The 24528-nt window shown below is 37.4% G+C and overlaps 1 protein-coding gene and 1 non-coding gene across 2 annotated transcripts in view; one reads left to right on the forward strand and one right to left on the reverse strand.

Moving 5' to 3' along the window:
• LOC150110639 (transient receptor potential cation channel subfamily M member-like 2) overlaps positions 1–24528 on the reverse strand; it is a 658320-nt gene that overhangs the window by 58504 nt on the left and 575288 nt on the right. Inside the window, exon 28 of the mRNA XM_090403554.1 lies at positions 11220–11324. Within this exon, the coding sequence (XP_090259680.1) occupies positions 11220–11324 (105 nt within the window). The remainder of the gene's footprint in view (positions 1–11219; positions 11325–24528) is intronic.
• TRNAW-CCA (transfer RNA tryptophan (anticodon CCA)) lies at positions 4347–4418 on the forward strand. The gene has a single exon. It is a non-coding gene; the product is annotated as a tRNA-Trp (tRNA).

The following is a 24528-nucleotide window of genomic DNA, read 5'->3' on the forward strand; positions in this document are numbered from 1 at the left end:
ATATTTCTTTTTTCAATACAAGAGTGCAAAAATCTGTAAATTGATTACATTATAGCTGATAGAGAATTCATGCCAGAAAAAATATTTATGTAAGAGTTCTAACATCAGCAGATATAACGACATTTTCTTCTAGTTTAGATACGTGACATTATTGGAGTAAAACTTTTGGTACTATTTTACACTAAACTGCATGAGCATGTTCCCGAAGTGATTTACATTTGTAACAATTGCCTGTAGATAGAATAGGTCTATCCCCTCAAAAAATAAATGATTATGTAACAGATATGTGCCTTTTCTCTTAAAAAATTCAAATCCTTTTTTTTATTATTATTATTACGACCAGCTCCAAGGAGTCCTTAGACTCAACAAGGGAGGCCCAACATCATGTCAAGAACAACTATTCAACATTCACACAGTCTATCATACTTCACCTTGAACTCATTTAGAGTCATGGCACCCACAACAGACTCTGGCAGCTTATTCCACTAATTTACCACTCTCCAAGTAAAAAAAACGTAGCTCTTAACACCCTTGCTAACCAACCTCTTACCAAGCTTCCATGGATGGCCCCTAGTCCTCCCACTACCAGTCCTATTCTCAAAAATATCTTCTGAATTAATCTTATAGAAACCCTTCAGTAATTTGAATGTCTCAATCATATCACCCCTTTTTCGCCTATCAACCAACCAATTTCCACAAATCTTCAACCTGTTCTCATAAGGTTCATTCCATAGTCCTGCTATTATCTTGGTCACTTGTCTCTGGATCCTCTCCACCTCCTCCCCATCGAGAAGAAACCCTGGCACCCATATCTGGGCACAGTAGTCTAGATGGGGTCTTATCAAGGCTCGATACAGAGGAACAATAACCTGTTTGTCTCTGCTTGTTAAAGTATTTTTCAGCAACCAAGTGATTTGATGAGCTGATTTAGCCACTTTTGCAATGTGCTCCCTAAACTTCAACTCCCTATCCACCAACGCTCCATATCCCTAGCCTCATCAATCTCCTGGAGTACGGTTCCACCAATGTGATATACTGCTGCTAATCTTTTCACCCCAAAATACATAACCTTACACTTTGCCACATTAAATTGACATCCATTTTCCTTAGCCCAGTCCTCCAAACTATCCAAATCATCTTGCAAAATTTTGACATCCTGTGCACTCACTATTGCTCTACCCAACTTTGCATCATCAGCAAACAAGTGAACACTTCCTCTCGGATCCTTTCCTATATCATTAATGAACAAATTGAAAAGTAGTGGTCCAAGAACAGACCCCTGCGGCACACCACTAGTCACAGGCCGTCTTTTGGACTCTACTCCTGAATAAACCACTCTCTGATATCTTTCCATCAACCACCCTCCTATCCATCTCACCAACCTTATATCCATCCCCATATGCTGCAGTTTACTGATTAGAATTCCATGTGATATCCTGTCAAAGGCCTTAGCAAGGTCCAGTAGAATCACTGTTACCCTTATCCAGTTCAGCGGTCACTGTGTTATAAAACATGAGTAAGTTACTGAGGCATGATCTACCCTTCACAAAACCATGCTGTCCCTTTTCTTTTAGGGTTACACAGTGATCAGCATTCATTTTAAAAATTTTATGGAATTTACAACCGTGTTAAAAAAAAACTTTTATTATCCCGACGTTTTGATATTCACATCAAGATCATCATCTGGAGCATACATAAATATACAGGACAAGCTGAGTTACATCATTAACTGTAAGCTCGAGAAACAATGATTTGATCACATGTTATTCTACTGGCGTGACCTGTGGTGGAAAAAAAAAAATTACATCGAGCTAAATTCTATTTTTACAATGACAGGAATAAACATTCTTTTAGATGGTTTTCTTTCAGAAACAATTGGTGTCCTATTTTTAGTATTACAATTCTTATTTTTGATTTACAATACTGGATTTTCTACAGTCCTGTTTATAGTTGTTCTTGGTGAGGAAGGTTGAATATATTCCTTCCATATGTTTGGGATTTTTAAACCATCATTGTTGTTCAGATTGGGGTGGTTGCTGATAATCTCACAGGCTTCTTTGAATTTCCATTCATACCATGTTCCAGTATGATGTAGACAGCTGGTGGTTTTCCAGTCAATTCTGTGTAAGGTATTCAGGGCACGATCAGAAAGGCCAGCTTCACCATAATTATTATATTTAATGTGTTGTTTATGTTCTTTTTGTCTAATAGGAATAGTGCATCCTGTTTCTCCTATATATGGTATGTTGCAAGTACAATAAATCCGGTATACTCCAGTGTGAGCTAGTGGAGGGAGTGGGTCTTTGGATGAGTTGAGTAAGCTTTTTAATTTTGCAGGAGGTTTAAAGGTAGCTTTCAGGTTGTACTTTTGTAATACTCTGTTTATTTTGTCTGATATTCCTTTAATGTAGGGAATGGTTATAGTTTTACTGTAGTCTGGTTTGTCTTTGTTTTTTATTGTGGTTTTGTAGAGAATTTTGTTTATAGTGTTTTGGCTGTATATATCTGTTTTTTTGTAGGTTATTACTGATAATTTTAAATTCATCTTTCAGTGCCTGTTCACTGGAACAAATCGTCTGAGCTCTGTTTTTTAGTGTGTTGATGACACCTAGTTTTTGTGTTGGGTGGTGGTAGGAGTTTATGTGTATATATTGTCCCATATGTGTTAGTTTTCGGAAACAGTGAAGGAAAGATTGCCCGAGGGAAGATGTGTGACAAGTGTATCTAGAAACGGAAGTGTGTTATGTTTTTCAATACAAAAAAAAAAAAAAAAAAAAATGCATGTTGTCCCCCATACAGTATCCCATTTTCATCTATCCACTCCTGTATTTTTCTCTTGACTATTTTCTCCAAGACCTTGACAACAATTTCTGATAAGCAGTCTTGGAACCTCCTTTATGCAGTGGAACGATTTTCCCCTCTTTCCACCCCTTTGGGATTAATCCAGACCTGAGAATGAAATTACACAAAATGGTCAAAGGCACTGACAATTCTTTAGCCGCTTCTCGCACAACACGAGCTGGTATACTATCCAATCCTGCAGATGAATTGACATTGAGGTTTTGTAATAAACCACTCATCTTCACTTCATTCACCACAATTCCCGTATAAGCTGTTGGTTCTTCCATTTCTGCAATGTCACCACCAGGATGATATACTCTTGAAAAGTAATCACTCAGTAATTCCATTACATCAGCTGATTCAGTTACCTCCCTACCATCGGCATTCTTTAAAATCATTCTGCCATATACATTTTTTCTTTTACTTGCAACATATCGAAAAAACTGTTTGGGATTCTCTTTACCCTGCATGACTAATGTTCTTTCATAATCCACTTTTGCTTTTCTTACCACACTTGTTACCCTTCTGGCCTGGGCTTTATACCTTATACCATATTTCAAGATAATTGTATCAAATAATTTAGAATTTTTCGATAATAAAAGAAACTAATCACTATAAATAAAGAAATCATTTTTGGCATAACCCTGCACTATAAAGCCTAAATTGTCAGTAAAGTGAAGGAAATTTACTATTACTAAATGAAACGACATTCTTGCTTGAGGCAATTTAGTGCAACTTCTGGGAAGCTTTCTCTCTTGTGTTTCTCAAAAGAATAATCTAAGGGTTATTGTCCAACATTTCTAAGACGTATTTCAGAAATAGCAATCAGCAGCAATAGAAGTAGTAATATTTAGATTTTTTTTTTTTTAAAAAAGAAAGAAAAATAACACAAATGAACTTTCTTTTGTGGTATACAGTTTTACATATTGAAAATATAGCATAGTATTTCTAAATCTTAGAATAATTTCAGTAGACTGTGAACAGCTGATTTCAGATTCAAAGAAAGAGTACCGAATTAGAAGCTTCGAATATACAACAATATTATTTCTTTTGTTCAAAACAGTAAACTGAAATAAGAGATTTTGAATACTGTCTGAAAGCTTTGAAAGCTGTAGAAATTTAAAGTAGTTATGTAACCCAAGATATCCTTCCTATTATATTTTCAACATATCTACAGTGGTTAAGCACTGGATATTATAGTAATGTGCATCCTACAAAAAAAATCTGTTACAATTTTAAGCAAAAGAAGAAGGCGAAGAGTCTCTGATAAAATACCATTAGATATAAATTTTTGATACTAAAAAAGACACAATATCGGAAACCGAGTAATGCAGTTTATAATCATTTGTTCTTCATAAAAAAAAAAAAATTCGTTCCTAAAATTGAAATGGGACAATCCATATAAAGGTATTTTTCAAAGAAAGAAAGCAAAATGTCATTTTTATTTCACTAAATGTTATTTAAAAATATAAATATTTGACAAAATATTTTAAACGTAAATAAATGGGCCGGTGGCACAATGGCAGTGCGTCTGACTCCAGATCAGAAGGTTGCGTGTTCGAATCACGTCCGGCTCATAGGGTTGGTTTGATTTTTTCAGCTGATGGAATGTAGACTGCAGAGTTTGGTGGATAGAAGGAGAGGTGATATGATTGAGACTTTTAAATGGTTGAGAGGTGGGTACAGGGTTGACACTGGGGAGTTCTTTCACTTGGTTGAACAGCGGGAAGGAGTGATGACAAGAGGCCATCCCTGGAAGTTACGAAAGGAAACTGTGAGCAAGAGGGTGAGGAGTGGTTTATTTGCGTGGAGGGTGGTTGAACCGTGGAATGCATTGCCTGATGGAGTGGTGAGAGCGAGAACGGTCAATGAGTTTAAGGAGTGGTAAGATAGACTTTGTATTTCTTAGGGGGGGGGGCCTCCCCTCGATGAGTCTTGACAGACTTTATGTTCTTAGGAAGGACCTCCCACGATGAGTCTTTTGACTCCATGGAGGCCTGAATAATAATAATAATAATAATAACATTTGAAAATTCGCGAAAAAGAATCTATATTGTCAGTAAAGTGAAGGAAATTTACTATTACTAATGTATATTCATTGCAAAGGCTGATCTGTGGTCATTTCAGGATTGATTATTTATTTTGGCAGATGTGAAACTTATATGAAGATATATAAGACATGACAAATAAATTATGCAATCAAATATCATAGTAAGTGAAGAAAATTCGAAGTAACACAGTACATGTAAAGACAAGCGACTCAAAAGTCACTCGACCACAGTTAATCAGCTAATGGCTCTAAAATCGCCATTAAGGGATTAACAGTGGAGGAGAATAAATACTTGATAAAAGATAGAATGCCGATGAAGTTTTGATCCATGAAAATTTCTGGGGTGGTCTTGCTATTTCATCCACCTCGGCCGGTAGGAAAGTTAATTAAAAGAAAACTTTAATCAAAACTATGATAAGTGCAACACAGGCACTAACAACGAGCAAATGAGCTTCCTCATTTGCTTGCTGTTAGTGCCTGCATTGATTAAAATTTTCTTTTAATTAATATTTAGTATAGGTTGTAATTTCCTGAAATAATTTAATAGTCATGTGCTACCAACATATAAGCTTATCAACAAGAATTACTATCATCCATGGAGATTCTATCGTACGCAAGGCCCACCAATACGGCAAATTAAAGTTGAAGATATTAAGACAACTTGCTCATTTGCTTGTTGTTAGTGCCTGTGTGCACTTATCATAGTTTTATGTTCCTATGAAGATGGCAACGTAACACTGCCAAAATATAGGAAGTATTGATTAAAGTTTTCTTTTAATTAATATTTAGTATACATTGTAATTTCCTGAAATAATTTAATAGTCGTGCTACCAACATATAAGCTTATAAACAAGAATTGTTGAAACATTTCCCTTGCATCAATCCTAAAAATTCCTTTAAGTAACTTAAATGTTAATATCATATCTCCCAACCCCCTCTTTTCAACCAACTTTTGCAATCCACAAACCCTCAATCTATCCTCATAGACAGCATTTCACAGACCACTCACCATCTTGGTCACTTGCCTCCAGATCATCTCCACCTTTCCTCATCCCCAAAAAACCCATGTAACCAGACTTGAGTACAGTAATACAGATGTGGTCATATCAAGGCTTTATAAAGATGAATGATAATTCCGTTATTTCTTTGTTGGTGCCCCCTGAACTTCAATTCTCTATCTACTACTAACCCAAATCCCTGGCTTCATCAATTTCCTGGAGTACAGTTCCCGCAATGTGGTATTCCCTCAATCTTTGTATCCCAAAATCCATAATTTACACTTTTCTATATTAAATCGACATCCATTATGTTTTGTCCATACTGTTAGCCTATTCAAATCATCCTGCCAGCTCACTACATAACCTTGATTAACTATTATCCTACTCAACTTAGCATCATCAGCAAAAAACTGAATATCTCCCTTCAAATTATTTTCTATATCATTCATGTACAAATTAAACAGCAGTGACTAAGCATAGAGCCCTGTGGCACACCACTATTCACCTGCCTTTCCTGGATTCTGCTCCCCCATATACTACATTTTTTTTTTTGTTAGTATCTGTTCATGAGCCATCCCTCTATTCATATCATCAGTTTCATATCCATTCCCCCATTTGCTGCAGTTTGCTTAAAAGAGTTCTATGTGATATCCTGTCAAATGCCTTTGCAAAATCCAGCAGTATCATTGTGTAGTCATCCTCTTTATCCAACTTAGCTGTCACCCTATTATAAAATGCTAATAGATTACTAAGGCATGACTTACCTTTCACAAAGCCATGCTGCCCCTCATAGAGTATCATATTCTTATCCATTCATTCCTGATCAATTTTTCAAGTACTTTTACCACCACTCCTAAAATACTGATTGGTCAATAATTTACTACAACAGACTTAGATCCTCCTTTATGCAAAGGAATTATTTTGCCCTCCTTCCACTCTCTTGAGACTTTGCCAGAGCCAAACTGAAATTAAACAGCCTAGTCAAAGGCACTGCTAGTTTCCTTTCACATTATATTAAAATGGAAGCCGATATGTTATCATCCAATCCTACAGTTGTATTTGCATTCAGATTCTGCAATATCCTAAGTACTTCTAATTCATCGACCTCTGTTCTCACATCACCTCTGCCATAACAATATTTTCACTTGGAAGATATACCCTTGAAAAATGGTCACTCAGTAGCTCAACTATTTTGTCTACTTCTGTTACATCTCTACCATCTGCACTCATTAAAGTTATCCTTCCATAGTTATTCTTCCTCCTACTTGCTACATAATGAAAAAAAAACTCCTTGGAATTTCCTTTTGCCTCCTCAGCTAATTTCTTCTCATAATCTGATTTTGTTTGCCTTCCTTACCATGCTGGTCACTTTTCTTGCCTGATTCTTGTACTGTTCTTCAGTTACCTGGTAATCTTTCTCCTTATACACCCTCCATCCATCAAACTCAGGACATAGATCCACAAACTCTGCATCATTCCTTCTGCACCAATCCTTGGGTATATTTGCTTCCTCCAGATATCCCTTGACTATACCCCACACACTGTGAACACCCTTCCCTTGCAAATCCTTATGCCATGGTACTGCTTCAACCTGTTCCCAAGTGTATCATAATCACCCGCCTTATGGTTCCGCATATACCCCTTCTTAACTGGAATTTCGGCTGAGGGAATGTGGACTGCAAAGTTTGGTGGATAGAAGAAGGAGAGGTGATATGATTGAGACTTTTAAACTGTTGAGAGGTGGTTACAGGGTTGACACTGGGGAGTTCTTTCACTTGGTTGAACAGCGAGAAGGAGTGATGACAAGAGGCCATCCCTGGAAGTTACGCAAGGAAACTGTGAGCAAGAGGGTGAGGAGTGGTTTATTTGCGTGGAGGGTGGTTGAACCGTGGAATGCATTGCCTGATGGAGTGGTGAGAGCGAGAATGGTCAATGAGTTTAAGGAGTGGTAAGATAGACTTTGTGTTTCTTAGGGGGGGGGGGAACCTCCCCTCGATGAGTCTTGACAGACTTTATGTTCTTAGGAAGGACCTCCCACGATGAGTCTTTTGACTCCATGGAGGCCTGAATAATAATAATAATAATTTCCACATGTTTTGCTACCTAATAAGTCAAGACCACATGATCACTTTCCACTGTTGGATGCAAATGGGGAAAATATACCAATTTCCTTGAAAACCAAGTGACTAGATCTATAATAAATTTAGTTTAATCCTTTATCCAAGTGTGAGCAAACAAAGTTTGCGCCTGAAAGTATCTTCAGGACTGAGGTAAGGTTTACCACCTTACCTCAGTCCTGAAGATACTTTCAGGCGCAAACTTTGTTTGCTCACACTTGGATAAAGGATTAAACTAAATTTATTATATTCTAACCAAGTGAAAAATAAACTTTCAATGACTAGATCTATGCTTACATATATGGCTTGATCAGGATCTTGTACAATGGAACTATAACCACTTTAGAGAAATATCCTTCTCATCATTGTAATAATTCATTGTGATTTTCCTTACAGTTTTAGCAAGTTGATCTCTAAACTTTTGCAAATATTCACATATCCAGCTTCCAATTCACCACACTTCCATTTTCATTTCCTCCATTTATGGTGTAGTTTCCATCCCACCTTGAATCTTTAATTCCAAATACTTACACTTTGAAATGTCAAACTTGCCAACTCACATAATCCATTAAGATCATAACATCTGCACTACTCCTCATAGTTCTCCCCAACATTGCATCTTGTGCAAACAACTGCATATTTCCAGTTGGCACAAAAGTTCCAGTATCATTCACACAAGTTAAAGAGTAACAGCCCCAAAACAGACCCACTAGTGACCTCTTTCTGGAATTCCACTTTCCAGTATATACAATTTGTCAATAGCCAATCACTTCCCCAATTCATTAATCTATTTCTAACTTCCAACTTATCCAATTCAGTTACTTGTTGTAAAGCAGTCTACTGGGAATTATTGCAATATCATGAGATGAATTTGAAGCTAATGTTGCACACCAGTTTATTAAGCAGCTGTATAATAAGTCTGTGATGATAACAGCTCTAACAAAATGAGCCAAAATGTTGAACTATATGATAACTTTAATTAAAATTTGTTTATTTCCTAAATAAGTGAACATTTCTGATGTCAAAACATCATTTTGTTCTGGACTCTGAAGATAACTCACATGGACACTGTGACAAATGATATATATAACTCTTCACAGTTCTGACTTTCCCACATGATTTGCACATTTTTGTGCTGTAAAAAGAAAAAAAAAAAAAAAAGGAAGCAAATTTGATAATTAGGTGCAACTGATCAAGCAGTCAGTTTTTAAACAGCCTGTAACTTTTCCCCACTGCAGGGGTAAAGGCCTCTCCCATTGCAGGAGGGATGGTTCTACTTCTCCTAAGATGACCCACTCCATCTTGGGAGAGTGTGTTTATTCACTTGTATGAATGAATGTATGAAGGTGGACAACAATCACACACATCCACGTCTACGTGAGATTCGAACTCGCAGTCTCTTGGCTGGAGCGTGAATACTTACCACTCAGCCAACCAGGCCAGCCAAGCAGTCAGTTATTCTACATTATTATCAACTTCATTTAGGATACACTTAAATGAATATGGATCTTCTGTACATGCTATTATTATTATATCCCACGATCCTATGGAGTCCAAGACTCATCTAGGAGGTCCTGTTATCATACACACAGCTCATCATACCTTCCTTAAACACACCCACTGCAGACTCCACACTCTCAGGCAAGGCATTCCAATCATTCACAACTCTGCATGAAAAAAACCTGCTTCTCACTCCCCTGCTCACATCCTCCTTATACAGCTTCCAGGGATGACCTCTGGTTCTCCCCTGATCTCCTACTGTTTTCTGTAGAAACTCTAAACATTGATCCAATAACAACTCCTTACTAACTTGTAAGGCTCTATTATATCTTCCCTCTTCCTCCTATCCACTAGACTCTGTAAATTGCATTTTCTCAACCTTTCCTCATATTCAACATTGCAGAGGTCAGAAACTACCTTAGTCAGTTGCCTCTGGACCCTTTCCAACATCTCTTCATCCTTTTGAAAAACAGGTGACCAAATCTGTGCACAGTAGTCCATGTGTGGCCTAATCAAAGCCTTATACAATGGACCAAGAATCTCCCTGCTTCTACAACCCAGTGTCCTCTGAATCATTCCCAGAGCCTTTGTGTTGTCCTCTAAATTTCAGATCCTTATCCACTATCACCCCAAGATCTCTTATTTCCTCCACCTCCAACAATATATCCTCACCAAGCGTAAATTCTATATCCCATATTTGTTTCCCACACTTTAAAACCGTACATTTTGCAACATTGAACTCGCATCCCCATACACATTCACTCAATTTATTCAAATCTTCTTGTAAGGCCACACCATCTTCTCTATTCTTCATATTCATCCCAACTTTGCATCATCTGCAAACAACTGAAAATCTCCATCAAAATCATCACCAATATCATTAACATACAAGTTAAAAATAATTATACGCCACTAGTAACTTTCCTCTTCTGGAATATTGCTCCCCCATACACAACTTGATGATATCTGTCAGATAGGCAGTCTCTGATCCAATGCACTAGCCTCATCCACTCTAGTTTGACTATCAACTTATCATGTGGTAATCTATCAAAAGCCTTTGTGAAATTCAAGTATATTAATGTGTATCCCTCTCCTTTGACCAAGGAAGCCATCACTTTATTGTAATAAGTCAGTAGATTACTAAAAACATGACTTTTCTTTAATTATCCATCAAAAGATAATACCATTGTTGTCAACCCAATTCTGGATCCTAGTTCTTACCAGCTTCTCCAACAACTTGACCACAACACCTGACACACACCTATAATTTGATGCACGAGTTCTATCACTTCCATTATGAAGCAGCACAATCTTGCCCTCCTTCCACTCCTTTGGAACTTGATCCAGTGCAAGACATATTAAAAAAATATGTCAAAGCAGATGCCAACTCCTTGGCACATTTCTTCAGAATATATGGTGATATATTATCAAGACCTGCAGCCTTATTAATACCAAGTTTACTCAACTCCCCATACATATCTTGCTCACTTACAGTCAGTCTCTCCTCCCCATCATCAACTCAACTGCTCTCAATCTGTAAATAAGCTTATGAATCATTTCAAAATCAAATTAATCTGCATTCTGATTTGCCTGCTTTTCATATGAAAGGTTTTACATTTAGAAGCAGAGCATGGAAAAAAATGTAATATCTGGCATATTCTTCAAGTGTGTTCTAGTTATTGTCAAAATAGCAAATGTAATATTTTAACATACATTAATTACTGGTTCATCAGTTGTCCAAGTGGCAGTGCCTGTGGAGTCTGATCTAACAAAAATACTTTGGATAGCACCGTATCTGTGTTCATCAGGAACAAATCCCTAAAAAATAAAAGTTATATTTATAGGCAAATTCAACCTTCATTAATTTACTCGATCATAACAGTGAACAATATTTTTTACCAAATATAAACAGATATACATTTTTAGTATTATCTCTGGTATAACTACAGTGACCATATTTTTTTTGGACAAAATAAAGGACAAATCAGAACTTGTTTCATAATAAAAAAAAGCAGATTGTGTTTATTTGTTTCATTAAAACTAAACAGCTTTATAACATTTATTATAAAATATAAGCATACACATAGCATTTTAAACAATCATATTATTACTAAAAAATTTTAATTTTGATACTTTTCACATGAATGAACTGTTTTTAATAAATTAGGTTTGTGTTTTAAATATTCATAAAACTGTATACAATTCAGGTCAAAGTTGCATTTGGTATAAATGCATGCTTTCAATGTTTCGATTTTTAATTAGCTCTTTTCACTGATCCACATGTTGTTCACTAACGAAAATACTTGTTCAGTGGAGGCATTAGATCGAGGGAGACATAAGCAAAATTCAATGATTTTTAAAATGTTTTTAAAAGATATGTGTTTATCTGTGAAATATTTAAAAATTTCACACATCTACATTGTTGAAAGTTTATTTTTCACTTGGTCAGACTATAAATTTAGTTTAATCCTTTATCCAAGTGTGTTTAATCCTTAATCCCCCACTCAATGACGAGCATAAACCAGCCACTGCGTAAAGCCTCTCTTTTCCCGAGGAAGCAAGCCAACCCAGAGACAAACATTATCAAATATCAGTGGGGGCAGTACCCAGAAGAGATACCAATGTTTAAGTAGTGAAAAGGTGTAACACCTTATTATTAAAATACTCTGGTTTAGAGCTCCCTGTTGAAAGTTTTTTCACCAGGTTATAGATTAAAGATATCAAGATATTATATTCTTGTTTAATCATTGATCGAGGTGTTAGGAAACAAAGTTTGTGCATGTAGGGTAATCTGAACAGAGAGTGAATTTAAGGAGTGGTTTGCTAGACTGTTATCTATGATCGTCCTCCCACAATGAGTCTTGTGACTTCATGTAGGTACTGAATAACAATAATAATAGTTTTGTTCCATTTTTCTATTGTCTACACCTGTGATTACATAGGCAAAAATTCTACAAATAAAGAATTCTTCTTCTTCCTCATGTTATATTCCGCTTTACGCAGGGTCCACTATTTTACATGATGCGACTTTAAGCAATCCTAACCGGCTTGTCACAGAGCCTAATGTTAGGGTGGAAATGTAGGATACTAGTTTGCCTGTTTTGATGGATGAAAAACCCAAGTTACCAGGAGAAAAAACCCTCCATATGAGAATGGCTAACTCACCTTTAGTTGAAAAAGACTAGATAAAGGTTCCTCATGTCATGGACAGGAATTGAATCCAAGTCTTTCTGACCAAAGTCTATACCAACTGACCTATGGAGGCTCCTCCACAAATACAGAATTAATTTTATATTTTTGTACTGACATTGTGTGTGATACAGAAGCAAAAATTCCAATAATCAAAGATTAATTTTATAGTTAGTTTTCTGTCATTTATTCATATTAAGTATGTCTCCTTATGTTCCGATCTTGAAAGGAATATCGGCTTTATGGTAAGCAAGTTTCTAAAAATTGCTACACATATGGTAAGTTTTAATAATTAAAAAAAAGCTAAGTACAGTAATAGAATTAAACTTCTCAAAAAGAGGGTGCTCATGAGACAACAGTAGCAGCGGTGTGTAAGAAGTGCTCTGGATTCAGATAAGTTATTCTTGAAATAATTAATTGTATATGAGTGATGTTTGAGTAAGAGCTGCTATAAAAGTTGTGTGCTACTAGTATTATTAGTGTGTGGGATATTTTACTTAAACTTGATTACAAATTTATTGTTTTTGGCCCGTAGAGTAGTAATCGGCAGAGGAAAGATGGCAGCGGCTTTGTGACTGCATGACTAACTTAGACTTCAGTCGTTTCCTGAAGTGTGAGGTGTGCTACATGTATTCTTTTGATTACATAGATGGTTTGTCGATATTCAGGGCTGATGGAAGACGGGTATGTGTGCAGTGTGATCTAAACGAGAATTTGATGAGTGCTAATATGAATTTGATGATGGAGGGTGTTAGTGGTGAGAATGTTGTGGGAAGAATGAGTGCTCGTTCGAAAGAGAAGCATGGTGTGAAAGAAAGGTGAAAAATTGTTAACAAAAAGAAATTGAATTGAAAAAGAAAACGAGTTATTTGAAAACTGTAATGGATAGTAAAAAGAACGAAAATGAGGTGATTGTGGTGGAAGGAAACAAAATTGAGAGAGCAAAAGAAACCGGAAATAGCATGATGAAAGGATCGAAAGTGGGAAAAAAGGAAAGAATGAATAAAAGGGAAAGTTGGACACATGGACCGAAAGTACAGAAACTCAAAAGGATGAGTGAAAGTGTGAAGCGAGAGTTGAGAGTTTGCAAAATTAGAAAGATTGAATGATACAGAGAATGTGATGCGAGATTCTAAAGTCGTGTTGGGATGGATGCGGAGTGAAATTAAGAAAATTCGTGTGAAAATGATTAAAACAAATCAAGTTGGTACGAAAGAGTTAACAAAAGACGAGTGAGTGGCATTGTATGGCGGCTCCATAATTAAAGGTGTGCTGGATGAAAGGATGCACAAGGTATGTTTTCCAGGCGGTAAAATGAGTAGAGTGATTGACGCGTTGGATATGATGAAGGAGCGAGAGAAGGAGTTGATGGTTTTAATAGGTACGAATGACTTGACAGATCACAAAGCACGTCAGAATGGATATCAAGTGGCTGCTTAAACAGATAAAAGAGAATAGTGTGACAGGAAGGGTAGTAAGCGTGTTGCCTAGGTATGACTGGTGAGATGAGGCAGAGAACAAGGATTATGAATGATATGTTGGCTAAAATGTGTGAGGAGAGGGGAGTACAATTTGTTAATGTGTTGAATAAGTTTGAAGGACAAAGTGAACTGTATGGGAGCGATGGACTGCATTTGAGTGGTTTTGGTGCGAGACGCTTGGAGAGAATGCTTCTGGAAGGTAGAGAAGTGAGTACAGAGAATGAATCTGATCAAGTGGGAAATGAAGTGGAAGAGTGAGAGAGTAAGACAGGAGAGATTGAAGAGGTGATTATGAATGATAAAGTGAGTGCCATGAGTATAGAGAATGAGAGAATGGGTGTGCAAGATGAACAGGGAAAAGGGGAGGCTCAGGGTGTACCCCTGTCCACCCTGAGCCTCACCATTTCCCTGTGTGAGAAAGGGGGATGCTCCAAGAGGATCTGAGAGCATATGTAGACAGGAAAGGAATAAGATGACCTGGGATCAAGAGGAAACAGTTGGAATTGAAGAGGGTTCTAAAATGAATAAGCAGAAAGGGAAATGGCCCCAGTCAAGCATGGAGAGATCACATCGAATGAGTGTTATCACTAGAACTAGCTGTAGATCCAGGAATGAGCTGTTGTGTTTATATACAAATGCTATAAGTCTAAGAAACAAGGCAGATGAAATGGTTGCACTAATTGAGTCTGTTCATCCAAAAATTGCTGGAATAAGTGAGACATGGTTAGATGAGAACGACATGCTGACAGGAATAGAGATGGGAGGATATGATGTGTTCATGAGGTTAGAAGGAGTAAAAAGTTTTTCTATCATCCATAGAGTGTGCTATCGATGATAGAAAAAGAGTAATGTCCATACAAAGCAGAGATGCAAGAGGGAAATAATGCCAGTGGTTTTGAAGCAGTATGGTGTTGAGATTGAGGTGAATGGAATGAAATACTTGGTTGGATGATGTTATAGAGCAGGAAATGTGGATGTCGACTATGAAATATATAATCCAATTAGCCAACCGAATAAGAAAAGAGTGATCATTATGGACAATTTTAATTATGCCGTTGTATGACTGAAATGATGAGATAGCAACTGGAAGTAAAGAAAACGAATTTCGAGTTTTTGAGTGATAACTACAACAGACAGTATATAACAGAAGGTGCATGAGGGTTGAGGGTCTTGGATTTGGTGATCTCATCAGAGGATATAATTATAAATGAAGTGTCAAATCACCCACTAATTAGTGAAAGTGACCATGAGATGATTGCCAGGTGTGAGGACCTCTGTAAGAGAAAGAGTATATGTGGAAATAACTACAAGGGGGTGATTATGAAGAGATCAGGAGACAGCTTGTAGGTGTAGCATGGAATGAGGAGTTAGCTGGAAAAGAGATCAATGCAGCCTGGAGGATTTTCAAAAATTATCTAGCAGATGCAATTCCAAGAGTGAGAAGGTTAAATAATGTAGGTGTGAAATCGATGAATAAAGAGATTAAGTATGCTATACAGAGAAAAAGGGTATTATGGAGGCAGCATAAGAGAAGTGGAAATAACCAATTCCATTAGAACTACAAAGACCAGGCAAGGCAAGAGACTTGTTTGGTGAGGGTAGCTAAATAGAGGTATGAACAGCAGTTAACTAATGAAGACAAAAGAATCCTAAGGAGTTCTTTCGATATGTACCCAGGAAAAGATAGAATGATTATGGAAGGATGACATTGATTGGAGAAAATGGTATTATGACAGCTGTTGCAGAAGGTATCGTGGAGATACTTAATGAGCAGTTCATAAAGGTCTTTCAATCTTCTGAATGTGGCTTCATGGAGATATTGAGAGCAGTTGATGATGGGGAAGAGAGAGACTGACTATATGAGCAATAATTGGAGACTGGCTATCTGATAGGTATCAACAAATTGTGTATGGGGAAGCGTTATCCAGGAAAAATAAAGTTACTAGTGGTGTGCCTCAGGGGTCTGTTTTATGGCCATTGCTGATTAACTTATATATTAATGATATTGGTGAAGATTTGAATGGAGATATTCAGTTGTTTGCAGATGATGATGCACTGTTAGGATGAACCATGAGGAATAGAGAAGATGGTGTGGCCTTACAAGAAGACTTGAATAAATTGAGTGATTGGGAATGGGGATGTGAGTTCAATGTTGCAAAATGTAAGGTTTTAAAATTTGGAAAACAAAAATCGGATGCAGAATTTATGCTTGGTGAGGATATAATGTCGGAAGTGAAGGAAATAAGAGATTTGAGGGTGATAGTGGATAAGGTCTGAAATTTAGGGAACACAGCCAAAATTCTGAAGAGAACACTAAGGCGTCTGGGAATGATACAGAGGACACTGACTTGTAGAAATAGGGAGATTCTTGTTCCATCGTATAAGGCTTTGATTAGGCCACACATGGACTATTGTGCCCAGATTTGGTCACCTGGTTTTCAGAAGAATGAAGAGATGTTGGAAAGGGTCCAAAGGCGACTGAGTAAGGTAGTTTCTGACCTCTGGAATGTTGAGTATGAGGAAAGATTGAAAAGATGTAATTTGCAGAGTCTGGTGGAGAGGAGGAAGAGGGGAGATATGATAGAGATCTTCAAGTTGGTATAAGAATAGTGGGAAATCAGGGGAGAACCAGAGGTCATCCATGGAAACTGTATAAAGAGGGTGTGAGTAGGGGAGTGAGAGGCAGGTTTTTTTTGTGCAGAGTTGTGAATGATTGGAATGCCTTGCCTGAGAGTGTAGTGTCTGCAAGGAGTTTGAGTGTATTTAAGGCTCAGTATGATGAGATGTGTGTGTGATAAAAGGACCCTCCAAATGAGTCTTTGACTCCATGAGGTCTTGGGGTAATAATAATACTTAAACTGATGTTGATCAACCTGTCATTAAACTAATGGTGCATATTGTGTTGAGAGGACATGCACATGATTCACTGTTGATCATAAGTAATGTATGTAATGTTTATCATAACCTAGTTTCTTAGGTCTTTATTTAGCCTAATCATACACTGGTGTCCAAAACCAAAGAATGCTATTTTTGAAAATTACAACCACAGTTATTTAGTCTTTCCTCTGATTCTAGATAACTTGATTTCGCTTGAAAATGGTACTGCTTACCATCAGGAGAAAGTTCCTGAAAGGGCATAAGTTACAGCAGTGTTAGAGTCATGGTGTGGAGAGGTATTATGTTTAATGGAATCAACAAGCTCTACAAGTGCTGGAAAAAAGGGACTATGACTAGTGAAACATATTGCAACAAAGTTCTTCAACCTTATGTTTGAGTGTTCCGTGGTGCTGTAGGCGCAGAATTCATTTTTATGGATGACAGTGCCACACCGCATTGAACACGAGCAGTGGAGATGCATCTGGAGACAGGATATTAATAGACTCGAGTGGCCGGCATACTCCTATTATCTAAACCCAATAGAACTCATTTGAGATGCAATTGGGAGACTCACTGCTGTTCAAAATTCCTCTCCAGAAATATAAGGCCTTATCCTTGCTCTGAAGGAGGATTTGGCAGTTTGCCTCAATCACTTGATGCTAAGCATGGTACGATGATGTGAGAGCACATCAGTAATCCCATAACTTTCTACATCTGTAAAAACATGTGCAGCAGCCTCTCAACCTATCTTCATAGTTCACGACCAAATTCACAGAAATTCACAAGGATGGATGATTCTTGCAAAATAAACACTTTATTAGAGGAATTTTCATCTATGAATCACAGAGATCAGTACAAAAAAGGGAACATAATATACATCTTAACAGAAAAAAACTGAACTAAGCGCCACCTTAGCTTTAGTAAGGTAATGAACATTTAATAAATTCCTAGAGTTATTATTATTATTATTACCCCAAGACCTCATGGAGTCAAATATGCATCTAGGAGGTCCTTTTATCACACACATATCTCATCATACCGTGTCTTAAACACACTCAAACTCCACACTCCTAGGCAAGGAATTCCAATCATTCACAACTCTGCACGAAAAAACCTGCCTCTCACTCCCCCACTCACACCTTCCTTATACAGTTTCCAGGGATGACCTCTGGTTCTCCCCTGATCTCCCACTATTCTCTGTAGAACTTTTCCACCATTGATCTTATAACAACCCCTTACCAACTTGTAGGTCTCTATCATTTCTCCCCTCTTCCTCCTCTCCACCAGACTCTGCAATTTACATCTTCTCAATCTTTCCTCATACTCAACATTCTAGAGGTCAGAAACTACCTTAGTCAGTTGCCTTTGGACCCTTTGCAACATCTCTTCATCCTTCTGAAAACCCGGTGACCAAATCTGGGCACAATAGTCCATGTGTAGCCTAATCAAAGCCTTATACAATGGAACAAGAATCTCCCTACTTCTACACGTCAGTGTCATCCACATCATTCCCAGAAGCCTTTTGGCGATGTGTCCCCTAAATTTTAGATCCTTATCCACTATCACCCACAGATCTCTTATTTCCTCTACCTCCAACAATATATTCTCACCAAGCATAAATTCTGGATCCCATCTTTGTTTTTTCCAAATTTTAAACCCTTACATTTTGCAACATTGAACTCACAACCCCATTTCCGTGCCCAATCACTCAATTTATTCAAGTCTTCTTGTAAGGTCACAACATCTTCACTACTCTTTATGGTTCGTCCTGACTTTGCATCATCTGCAAACAACTGAATATCTCCATCGAAATCTTCACCAATATCATTAATATATGAGTTAAAAAGTAATGGCCCTAAAACAGACCCCTGAGGCACTCCACTAGTGACTTTCCTTTTCCTGGATATCGCACTCCCATACACAAATTGTTGATACCTATCAGATAGCCAGTCTCCAATCCAATGCACTAATCTAATATCCAACCCCATCTGCTCTAGTTTCACTGTCAACTTATCATGAGGTACTCTATCAAAAGCCTTTGCAAAATCCAAGTATATTACTCTGTATCCTTCTCCTCTGTCCAAGGAAGCAGTCACTTTATTGTAATAAGTAAGTATATTACTAAAACATGACCTCCCTTTAGCAAATCCATGCTGTCCATCAAAGATAATACCATTGTTGTCAACCCAACCAGAGTTGGGTTGACATCAATGGTATTATCACAGATAGGCCTAGAGTTTGATGCTCGAGTTCGATCACCTCCTTTATGAAATGGCACAATCTTGTCGTCCTTCCACTCCTTAGGAACTTGACCAAGTGCAAGACTCGTTTTAAAAAAACATATCAAGGCAGGTGTCAACTCCCTGGCACATTCCTTCAGAATATGCAGTGATATATTATCAAGTCCCATAGCCTTATTTACATCTAGTTTACTCAACTCCTCAAACACCTCTTGCTCACTTACAGTCAGTCTCTCATCTCCATCATCAACTGCTCTCAGTCTCTTGCTGAAGTCACATTCACAAGATGGAAAGATCTTTATGAACTGCTCGTTAAGTATATCCACCACACATTCTGCAACAGCTGTCTTTATACCATTTTCTCCATTGTCAATGTCATCATTCCATAATCATTCTTTCTTTTGCTGGCTACATATCGAAAGAACTCCCTAGGATTCTTTTTGGCTTCATTAGCTAACTGCTGTTCATACCTCTCTTTAGCTACTCTCACCAAACAAGTCACCCTCCTTTCCTGGTCTTTGTAGACCTCATGAAATTGGTTATTTCCACTTCTCTTATGCTGCCTCCACAATGCCCTTTTTCTCTGTATCGCATGCTTAATCTCTTTATTCATCCATCTCATACATTATTTAACCTTCTCACCCTTGGAATATATTTAGACATTGCATCTACTAGATAGTTTTTGAAAATCCCCCAAGCTGCCTTGATCTCTTTTCCAGCTAACTGTTCATTCCATGCTACACCCGCAAGCTGTCTCCTGAGCTCTTCATAATCAAACCCCCCCCCCCCTTGTAGTTCCACATATACCCTTTTCTCACAGGGATCCTCGCACTGCTGGCAACCACCCAGGTAAAAGTTTATGCCACAGTACTTGGCATTCCTAGGTGGGCCCCTCCCAAGTACTAACCGAGCTCAATGCTGCTTAATTTCGGTGATCGGACGAGCACCGGTGTATTCAACGCCAGATGACCAATCTTTCTAATATATCTTCATTTTATAAAGATAAAATTTTGATGCCAGTGGTTCATTCCCCTAATTTTTCTCAGCTTTGCTTATTCTTTTGTCTATTTCCAGCTTTAACCTGCTATCTTCACTAAAAACTTTGCCTAAACAGCAGAAATATTTTACTTGTTCTATAGGATCTCCATCCAGAATGCAGCTGAAGTTTTCAATCTTCTGCTATTTTCATAGTTCTAGTCTTTTTATTGCTGATATACATTTCATTCTGCACTTTAAACCATTTGGGATAAATTACAAAATCAAAAAATTTTACTTCTTCCAGCAAATCATGTTTAAGTAATTTAATGATATATTTTAAAGGTATGTTGGTCAAAAGTGAGACTATATATGCTGGCCTGATTGGCCGAGTGGATAGCGTATCCACTCCCCAGCCAAAAGGTTGCAGGTTCGAATCTGGCAGTGGACATGGATGTTTGTGGTTTTCTGTGGAAATACTATTGGTGGTTGGCGAGAGATGGCGTTGGTGTAGTTGCAGTCATTTGGTGATTGAATGGTGGAGACGGAATTGTAGAGCAGCCCTTCCTTGACGAGTCCTTGGACTCCCTGGAGGCATCAATAATAATCATAATAATATTCAATTTGATCATAATGTTAGAGTGGCATAGAGATAGAACACATTTTGTCGTTCAAGTCCAAAGTGTTCTTAATATATTTGAGGTGGACAACCCTGTGAAAAAAATAGAAATATTTAGAAAGTTTATATTGGACAACCAATATAATCAGCAATGGAGTGATAGGAGAATATGGCATAGGGATCGTGTGGGACACCACAGCCTAGGAGTATTTTCAAAAATGATGTTGGGTTTTTTAATTTAAATCATCATCTCACCTAGAAGCATTGTCATCGCTGAGTTCATTATCATACTAACTGTAAGATTAGAAGAGAGAAGTCATTTATGAATAATCATGAAGCATTATTCAAATCTTAAATCTCTTCCAATCTTACAATATAACTGTACAACTGCAGTGTTGCCATTGTGTGCCTTAGTGATGAGATTTTGTTGTTTTTTTAAAGACAAATTCAGTTCTAGAAAAATAAAACTGGGGAAAGGTGCTTTGATTTGAAAAGATGCTTAGCAACTTCAAAATGAATTCTGTTAGAGGTGTTAGAAGGAATAGTACACAAGTCTCTGTTTATTGGATGAAAAAATTCTATACATGGTATTTTTCTGGGAAAAAGATCATAGTCACGACACTTAGAACATACCCAAGTTTCTTTGTGAGTGAGCGAGTAGATGGCTAGAAATATTACTTACTAATTTATGTACACATACTAGCTACTGAATTAGAAGCTTATGCAGGCATACATAAATGTTACTTAAGCACCATATATGCAAAATAGTTAATCATGTGCATCACCATGTGTTCTAAGAAAAAAAAAAGGGTAAAAACAAAGGTTCGTTCAGAGTTCGATAAGAGACTTACTATGGGTACCCATCTGGCTGGAACTATGATTTTGAAAACAGCAGAGTTGACTGGTTTCTCAAAGGTGACATATCTTGGGTGTTTAATCAGTAGAAAAATAACTTATATTGCTTAGTTAATAAGCATAACTGTGGTCCAATGACAGTCTGTCAGTAACAAGATCACCATCATCTGAGAAGGCTTGTATGGGCAAACAGAACTACTTGCATGCAACAACTACCCAAAGCATTTAATAAAGGCTGTTCCCAACCCATATTTCACCAAATCATGTGAAGAGAATTGAAGAAGATTGGTATTGGCAGTCAAATGCCTTTATGGAAACCACTGATTTCTGTGAAGTTTTTAATTCAGTGGCCAGTATGTGTATGTTGTTAGAAACAAAAGTCTCAGAATGGCTGATAGGTAAACTAAATTTCTATTTGAGACTGTGACAGATGATATTAAAGTCCATGCAGAAGATTTTCAGGAAATTCAATAGGCAATGTTTATAATTTCATAGTCAAAACAAAAAAAAAGTATCATTTGTTTAGAAAATTGTATCAGTTTTTTAAACAAAATTAACTTCAACATTTAGGAGGGCTAAGCACGTTTTGGTTTTATTAAGTTGATGTATTAGAAGCATTTACTCAACCTCATAAATATCTGATGAGCCTTAAGAGACTAAGAATTCTCTTTAATTGTACAGCAAGCTGGAATTATATGAGTCACATTACACTTTTATTATTATTATTATTACTCAAGACCCCCATGGAGTCAAAGATTCATCTAGGAGTTCCTTTTATCAAACACACAGCTCATCATACCGTGCTTTAAACACACTCAAATTCTCTGCAGACACCACACTTTCAGGCAAGGTATTCCAATCATTCACAACTCTGCATGGAAAAAACTTGCTTCTCACTCCCCTACTCACACCCTCCTTCTACAGCTTCCAGGGATGACCTCTGGATCTCCCGTGATCTCCCATTATTTTCTGTAGAACCTCTCCAGCATTGATCCTATAACAACCCCTTGATAACTTGTAGGTCTCTATCATATCTCCCCTCCACCTCCCCTCCTGTCCACCAGATTCTGCAAGTTGCATCTTTTCAATCTTTCCTCATATTCGACATTCCAGAGGTTAGAAACTACCTTAGTCAGTCGCCTTTGGACCCTTTGCAACATCTCTTCATTCTTCTGAAAACCAGGTGACCAAATCTGGGCACAATAGTCCATGTGTGGCCTAATCAAAGCCTTATACGATGGAACAAGAATCTCCCTATTTCTACAAGTCAGTGTCCTCTGTATCATTCACACAAGCCTTAGTGTTGTCTTCAGAATTTTGGCTATGTGTCCCCTAAATTTCAGACCTTATCCACTATCACCCTCAAATCTCTTATTTCCTTCACTTCCGACATTATATCCTCACCAAGCATAAATTCTGCATCCGATTTTTGTTTTCCAAATTTTAAAACCTTACATTTTGCAACATTGAACTCACATCCCCATTCCCAATCACTCAATTTATTCAAGTCTTGGTGTAAGGCCACACCATCTTCTCTATTCCTCATGGTTCATCCTAACTTTGCATCATCATCTGCAAACAACTGAATATCTCCATTCAAATCTTCACCAATATCATTAATATATAAGTTAATCAGCAATGGCCATAAAACAGACCCCTGAGGCACTCCACTAGTAACTTTATTTTTCCTGGATAACGCTTCCCCATACACAATTTGTTGATACCTATCAGATAGCCAGTCTCCAATTATTGCTCATATAGTCAGTCTCTCTCCTCCCCATCATCAACTGCTCTCAATCTCTCCATGAAGCCACATTCAGAAGATTGAAAGACCTTTATGAACTGTTCATTAAGTATCTCCACCATACCTTCTGCAACAGCTGTCTTTATACCATTTTCTCCAATCAATGTCATCCTTCCATAATCATTCTATCTTTTGCTGGGTACATATCGAAAGAACTCCTTAGGATTCTTTTGTCTTCATTAGTTAACTGCTGTTCATACCTCTATTTAGCTACCCTCACCAAACAAGTCTCTTTCCTTGCCTGGGCTTTGTAGTTCTAATGGAATTGGTTATTTCCACTTCTCTTATGCTGCCTCCATAATACCCTTTTTCTCTGTATTGCATACTTAATCTCTTTATTCATCGATTTCACACCTACATTATTTATCCTTCTCACTCTTGGAATACATTTAGACATTGCATCTGCTAGATAATTTTTGAAAATCCTCCAGGCTGCATTGATCTCTTTTCCAGCTAACTCCTCATTCCATGCTACACCTACAAGCTGTCTCCTGATCTCTTCATAATCAGAGGTCCTCACACCTGGCAATCATCTCATGGTCACTTTCACTAATTAGTGGGTGATTTGACACGTCATTTATAATTATATCCTCTGATGAGATCACCAAATCCAAGCCCCTCATTCCTCATGCACCCTCTGTTATATACTGTCTGTTGTAGTTATCCCTCAAAAACTCGTCATTTTCTTTACTTCCAGTTGCTATCTCATCATTTCGGTCATACAACGCCATAATTAAAATTGTCCATAATGATCACTCTTTTCTTATTCGGTTGGCTAATTGGATTATATATATCATAGTCCACATCCACATTTCCTGCTCTATTACATCATCCAACCAAGTATTTCATTCCATTCACCTCAATCTCAACACCATACTACTTCAAAACCACTAGCATTATTTCCCTCTTGCATCTCTACTTTGTATGGACATAACTCTTTTTCTATCATCAATAGCACACTCTACTGATGATAGAAAAACTT

This window comes from Typopeltis vanoorti, chromosome 1 (genome assembly GCF_054136105.1).
Source record: "Typopeltis vanoorti isolate ZY-2024b chromosome 1, IOZ_Tvanoo_1.0, whole genome shotgun sequence".
NCBI classification, from domain to species: Eukaryota; Metazoa; Arthropoda; class Arachnida; order Uropygi; family Thelyphonidae; genus Typopeltis; species Typopeltis vanoorti.